At 43.4% G+C, this 6,901-nt stretch overlaps 1 protein-coding gene across 5 annotated transcripts in view; it reads left to right on the top strand.

The window, feature by feature from the left end:
* Positions 1-2,839: 2,839 nt before the first annotated feature.
* The window catches only part of Ylpm1 (YLP motif containing 1), a 94,062-nt gene continuing 90,000 nt past the window's right edge, over positions 2,840-6,901 (top strand). For 4 of the 5 annotated variants that reach the window (XR_003846534.1, XM_029554378.1, XM_017802366.2 and 1 more), the window contains exon 1: positions 2,840-3,844. Coding sequence is in view for 4 of the 5 variants with exons in the window: in XM_029554378.1 (XP_029410238.1) it covers positions 2,987-3,844 (858 nt within the window). In the remaining variant the exon portion in view is untranslated. The remainder of the gene's footprint in view (positions 3,845-6,901) is intronic. The other variant, XM_008849733.2, reaches the window with a different exon arrangement.

The following is a 6,901-nucleotide window of genomic DNA, read 5'->3' as shown; positions in this document are numbered from 1 at the left end:
GGGGCAAAAACTGTTCTTTAAGTTCCTCTGACCAGATTAGTATAGGGCTCAAAGTATGGCTGTTAAACATCCAATAAAGTATAGTTCCACCAGTCTGGTACTTTTAATTACCATGTTCTATGTAGATAAAGCTTGAGTAAAAAAACAAATATTCTCATGCCTAGCGTGGTGGCACACGCCTTTAATCCCAGCATTTGGGAGGCAGAGGCAGGCGGAGCTCTGTGAGTTCAAGGCCAGCCTAATCTACATAGTGAGTTCTAGGACAGCTGGAACTACAGGGAGATCCTGTCTCAAAAAGACCAAAAAAACCTCCCCAAAACAAAACAAAAAACAAATATTCTCATATAAACCTTGACTAGATATATATTTTTTGTTCCCTAAACTAGTTGACTAAACTATGACCTTAGACATTTTAAAAATTTTTATTATTTTTATTTTATGTGTATGTGTATATTGCTTCCATGTAGGTAAGTGTACCCGTGACCCATGTCTGTCCCTTGGAGGATCCCCTGGAACTGGAGTTACAGACAGTTGTTAGCTGCCATGTGGGTGCTGGGATTTGAACCTGGGTCTTCTGCAAGAACAACCAGTGTTCTTAACCACTGAGCCATCTGTCCAGCCCCAACCTTAGAAATTTTAAGATTATGTGTATATTATTTTTGTCTCATCCTTTATATATCACAACAAACCTACACAGACCTTCATCACTTGCTTAGGCTTTTTCATTTTTTCTGCCTATTTTGGAAAATATCTCCATTCCCATATCCTTTTACTATCTTTTACATTCTCTCTCTTTTTTTAAAAATAATTATGAGACATAATAAATTTTCCATCTGTTGTGAGAATTCTTTTTCTGGCAATACTAAGTACATGTTATTCCCTTTTAAGGTTCTAGTGTCAAGCCAATGTTTGATTTAAAGTTTTGCTGGGGAACCAATGAATTTACTGAGCTTACTTAACAAGATAACTGAGGGGTTGCTGAGGTGTATGTATGACCTGAGGGTATGCACTTTGGAAAGCCTTTACCCAGCATGGGTTATGCCTTCTCTTCCTAGCGTTCCCCAGATTGTATACTTTAGCCCTCCCCAAATCCAGGAGGCCATATGTGATTAGGGTCAAATTACAGTTGGCTGGGAAGAGTGACTAGATACTCCTGTGAGGGTCCAATATCCTGCTTGGCCCTCCTTTAATGAATGAGCACAACTGTCAACAAGCCCAATTGTGATGATGTTTTGCAATCAGGCACAGCTGAAGTCGTGATGATGGTAGTTATTTCATGCAGAACAGATTGCTGTACAGCATCATCTTATTGAAAGGACATGGAATTTAAAAGGATTTGGTATTAGGATCCACATATAAAGGAGAACATACGTCATCACATCCAATTTTACATGATGCTGAAAAATGGCACCTAGGGCTTTGTGCACCCTAGGCAACTACTCTACCAACTGTGGCACATCCCAAGCCCTTGTTTCTTGACCTGGGACAAGTGTGATTTGTTGTGAAAACTGATTATGCCATATACCTATGACATAATTCTATGTATTTCTGTGCCACTTCAATAAAACATTAAAAGGAACTAAATTCCTACTTGATAATAGAAGCTCTTCCTTCTGTGGGATACCTAGCTGTCACACTTTCTGCTCACATCACCTGAGTGAAGACCTGGGTTGGTGAAGAATACAAGGCCTCATCTTCAAGCGTCAAGGGGTACTCAACTGATATACTGACACAGTATACTCAGAGTTAGATACAGGCTTTTCCTTTGTTTGTTTAAGTAGTATTCAATGTACCATCTCTACTTTTTAACAGTCACTCAAGCCAAAGCCAAAGGAATTCTTATTTAGTAGTAGATTGCCTATTTATTTATTTTTGGTCTTTTTGAGACAGGGTCTCCCTGTAGCCCCAGCTGGCCTGTAATTCACAGAGATCCCCTGTCTCTACCTCCCAACTGCTGGGATTAAAGGTGTGCACCATCATGCCCGGCTAGTAGATTAACTTTTAAGTTTTCTCTGGGTGATCTCTATATTTGTGTTCTTCTGGTTTTGCTTTAGGTTTGCGGTCCTACAACATTATAATTATTATTTTTCCCTTTTTTGGACAGGGCCTCACTGTAGCCCTAGTGGGGCTAGCCTGGAACTCAAGAGAGAGCCTTCTGCCTCTACCTCCCGAGTGCGGGGAATAAAGGCATACACCACCACACCCGGCCCTACATCGTGGGTTTTTAATGTTTTAAGATATTCAATTTAAATAACTCAACTTCTTTTACAGTATCTGCAGTTGTTACCCGAAGGAAAGAATTAGCGTAATTTTTACATTCTTCCTTCAAAATAAATTCTTCACCACATGGTTCCCAATTGGACGTGTGGGTAGAATGAGTTCAATTCACTTAACTTGGGAAGAAGTCATCTTTACAATTTTTCGTCTTTTTACTAAGTACCATGATAAGCCTCTCCATTATTTCACGTTTAATTTTATTCTCGGGTATGAGTCTGTACTTTTCTTAGCATGATTTTTAGATTTTTTTCTTATTAGAGTTTTTTTTTATTTTCTGTTGTTGCTATTGTAAATGGAATCTTTCCTTTTTCCCCATTCAAATCTGAAACCGTAGGGCGATAGGATCTCTAGCTCCCGTTTGGCAGGGAGACTCTATGGTTTCTAGGTTCTGTGAGAACATTCTACTCATACCTACCTAACCCGAATCCAAAGGAAGGCGGCAACCGCGAGTCGCCAGGCGAACGTCCCTTCTATCTGGCCTTTGTTCTCTTCTCGGTGCTCCTGCGCAGGCGCAGTCGCCTCCGCGCGTCCCCGCCTTCCCAGCCGCGGGTCCCGCTCTGCAGCGCCGGCGCACTGGCGCGCTTCGTTCACACGCTCCGTGGCCTGTAGGCGCCGCGAGTTCCGGCTGTCGCCGTCGCCGCCACGGCTCCTGGAGGTCGGTTGCGACGAGTAACGGCGCCAGGACGAGCCCCACACCTTCATTTGCGATATGTACCCGAATTGGGGCCGGTATGGCGGGAGCAGCCACTATCCGCCGCCGCCGGTCCCGCCGCCGCCGCCGGTGGCGCTTCCTGAGGCCTCGCCGGGGCCCGGGTACTCGAGCTCGACGACTCCCGCGGCCCCTTCCTCTTCGGGCTTCTTGAGCTTCCGAGAGCAACACCTGGCGCAGCTCCAGCAGCTGCAGCAGATGCACCAGAAGCAAATGCAGTGCGTGCTTCAGCCCCACCACCTTCCTCCGCCCCCGCTGCCGCCCCCGCCGGTGATGCCGGGGGGCGGCTACGGAGACTGGCAGCCGCCACCGCCACCGATGCCCCCGCCACCTGGGCCAGCCCTCAGCTATCAGAAGCAGCAGCAGTACAAACACCAGATGCTCCACCACCAACGAGATGGGCCTCCTGGTTTGGTTCCAATGGAGCTGGAGTCGCCTCCTGAATCTCCCCCAGTACCTCCCGGACCCTATATGCCCCCATCTCAGTCATACATGCCTCCACCTCAGCCACCACCCTCATACTATCCCCCGTCCTCTCAACCCTACCTGCCTCCTGCTCAGCCGTCCCCTTCCCAGTCCCCACCTTCCCAGCCCTACCTGGCGCCCACCCCTTCTTATTCTTCCTCCTCATCCTCGCAGTCTTATTTGAGCCATTCCCAGCCCTTCTTACCCCCTTCTCAGGCATCTCCTTCCCGCTCCTCCCAGGGCCATTCTAAATCCCTGCTACCACTACCGTCCGTCCCTTCTGGGAATAAGACAACTGTCCAGCAAGAGCTTTTGGAGAGTGGGGTCAAGAACAAGAGTGCTGAACAGAAGCTAGCTGCTCCTGAGCCAGATCCTTCTACAATGACTCCACAGGTAAGAAATCGTCTGCCTGAGTCACATCTTTCACTTAGGAGGACCGATTTGAGCAGGCCTTGGGGCTTTAACTAGCTAGAAGCCTTACCTAATTCCAACACACAAATGACTAGCTCATTTGTACTCCAATAGATTCTTTAAGAGTCAGGCCTGATAGCCAGCTTCTAATTAGCTAACTGGATTGCTAAAAGCACAATGAAGACGTGTATAGCCACTTGAAGAGTAGTGGGGTGGATTTACTTCTCAGATACATGCCTTGGTTTCCTTTGTAGAGTTTATGGCAAAGAGCCTTATTTTTAAGATTTTCATGGGAGAGACATAAAAAGGAAACTTCTCAAAGGACAGATGCTTAAATGCATGTAAACTTTATTACCAGTTAACTTCTTTACAAACAAACAACAGCGAAACAACCATGTGGGGGCCTGAGATAGCTGTCACCTTCCAGAATTAAGAGTTCTAATGGGGAGTGGTGGCACATGTCTTTTTAATCCCACATCTGGGGAGGGAGAGGCAGGCCAATCTATGTGGGTTCGAGGACAGGCTGGTCTACATAGCAAGTTGCAGGCAAGCCAGGGCTGGAAAAAAAGGAATTCTCAGCGCATGAAGGATGGAAGTTTTGTCTTATTATGAGACTCCTAATTGATCTTATCACCTGTATCACCATCACTTAAAGATAGTTTTAACACATGATTAATTTGCTTCATTTCATTGTTACCATTTGCCTCAAAATAATAGCCTTGGAATTTGGATGTGGTTTAAAAAGTTTTGTGATAGCTGTTGCTGAGAGAGCCATCCCTTTAGACATCTGTTTGAAGATATACTTTCCACAGAACAGTAAAAGATTGTGAGGGTAGCAGGAATCTATGAATTTTCAAGAGGGAAGATAAAACAAAGGGAGTAGAAGCTGGGCAGGTGACCCATGCCTGTATTCCAGTATTTGGGAACTGGAAAAAAAAAAAAAAGGAGAGTTTGAAGCCAGCCTGGGCTACATAGTGAGACCCCTATCTCAGAAATAAATAGGAATAGATTATTTGTTAAAGACTGAAATACACACCATTAGTAATTACTAATCTACTTTAGATTCACTAAGGAAAAAAACAGAATTTTGTGATATGCAAGCTTAGGTTCATGTATAAAAGATTCCAAAAGACATGTATACATTATTCTAATTTTACTGTGGTTTGGTGTTGAAGAGAAGCAAGTTCTGCAAGTGAGACACTGATGAAACAGTAGTGTAAGTGATTTGGTTAGCTTACACCAAATTTGTACTTGCTCATCAGGGTTATTTTCCCCAGATTAGATGTCCTATTATAGAGATAGAGCCCAGCTATCCTTGCTGGGTTTGGTGGCACATATTTTGTCAACCCAGCACTCAAGATGTTGAGGCAGGAGGATTACAAGTTTGAGGCCAGCTGGGGCTTATATAGTGTATTCTAGGCTAGCCTGGGCTACATGGCCAGCTCTCTTTTCTACCAATCCTGAGGTTTCCAGTGTTTTTGTTGTCAAACTCAAGAGTTAATTCAAACCCAAACATGACCTTAACCAGACCTTTTCTGGCCTTAGAGAGAGAAAAATGAATTGTACATTTGGCTTTTTGTTACTGTTGTACTGGGGATTGAACTCAGTACCTTGGCATGTTAGGCAAGTCCTCTGCCACTCAGCTACATTCCTGGCCTTTTTTTTTTAAAGGTATACCTTCTTTTTTAAAAGGGTATGTAAGTCAGACTATACTTAATCTAGGTACTTTTATGTGAATATTGTTTTTGGTTTTCTGTCTTATCTGAAATGAACATCTTTCAGTGCCTTGAACATCTAGTGCTTCCTAAAGCTTATTAAGTAATGGAAGTGTGAAACTTGAGGTCTGGGCATAGACCAGATCAAGAAGGGCTTTATCTGGGGCTGGGGATATAGTTCAGTTGATTGAATACTTGTCTATCATGCATGAAACCTTTGGTTCCATGCCTAGCACTGCATAAACTGGGTATAGTGGTACCAACCTATAATCCAAGCACTCAGGAGTTGGATACAGGAGGATCAGGAGTTCAAGGCACCCAAGGCTACATAGTTAAATTTGAGGCCAGCCTGGGGTACAGGAGACTGTTTAAAAAAAAAAAAAAAATTCCAGCAGTGAATAGACAGAGGCAGTCAAATCACTGTGAGTTTGAGGCCAACCTGGTCTGCATATCAAATTCTATGTAGTGAGACCTTGTCTCTAAAAAAACAAAAGCCTCTGAGTAGAGTTCATTCCAGTTTCTTCAGCTTTCTCTCTTTCCTTAAAATTGTATTGCTTTCATGGCACATATCAAAATTTAGAATCTCCATGAAGCCAAGCATGTATTATATCCATGTGATTTATTTCTGTTTTTCAGAATAGAAAGCAAATATAAAGCCTGTGCAGGAAGAGACTACAGTACTTATCTTAATCCTCTGCAGCACCCAGGATAGTGCTTTGCAGTTTATAGGCCCTTTATAAAAATCTGCTAAGATTCAATAGTCATCCTTTTGACAAGAAAATAAACATTTCTTTATGCCAGTGTTGATCTCTTAGAACCCTTTCTGCATATTATTTCACTGATATTTTATTTTTGGAAGCAGTCATTAAATTTTTTTTATTATTGTGTGTGTATGATGTGTGGTCATGTACATGCCACAGTGCCCATGTGGAGGTCAGGATGTCAGAGACAACTTTACAGATGGTCAGAGAACAACTTGGGGAGTTGGTTGGGTTGAGGGGTTTGAACACAGGTCGTTAGGAATGCTCAAAAGTGCTTTTACCCACTGGCCCTAAAAACGTTTTTTATCATGAGTGATTTAAACATACAAAGTAGAGAAAATACGAATATCCATAATTTAAAAGCATTAAAACAGTTGGGTGAGATGGCACATGCTTTTAATCCCAGCACTCGGGAGGCAGAGGCAGATGGATCTCTCTTGAGTTCCAGACCAGCCTGGTCAACTTACCAAGTTCCAGACCAGCAAGGGCTACAGGGAGACCCTGTCTCAAAAAACAAAACAAAAACCAAAAAGTTTTAAGCAAATCTTAGATTTCATGTCATT

Source organism: Nannospalax galili, unplaced genomic scaffold (genome assembly GCF_000622305.1).
Source record: "Nannospalax galili isolate Female #2095 unplaced genomic scaffold, S.galili_v1.0 scaffold24, whole genome shotgun sequence".
Lineage (NCBI taxonomy): Eukaryota > Metazoa > Chordata > Mammalia > Rodentia > Spalacidae > Nannospalax > Nannospalax galili.
Note: the sequence above shows the minus strand (reverse complement) of the source record. Positions and strands in the feature narration are given on the sequence as shown.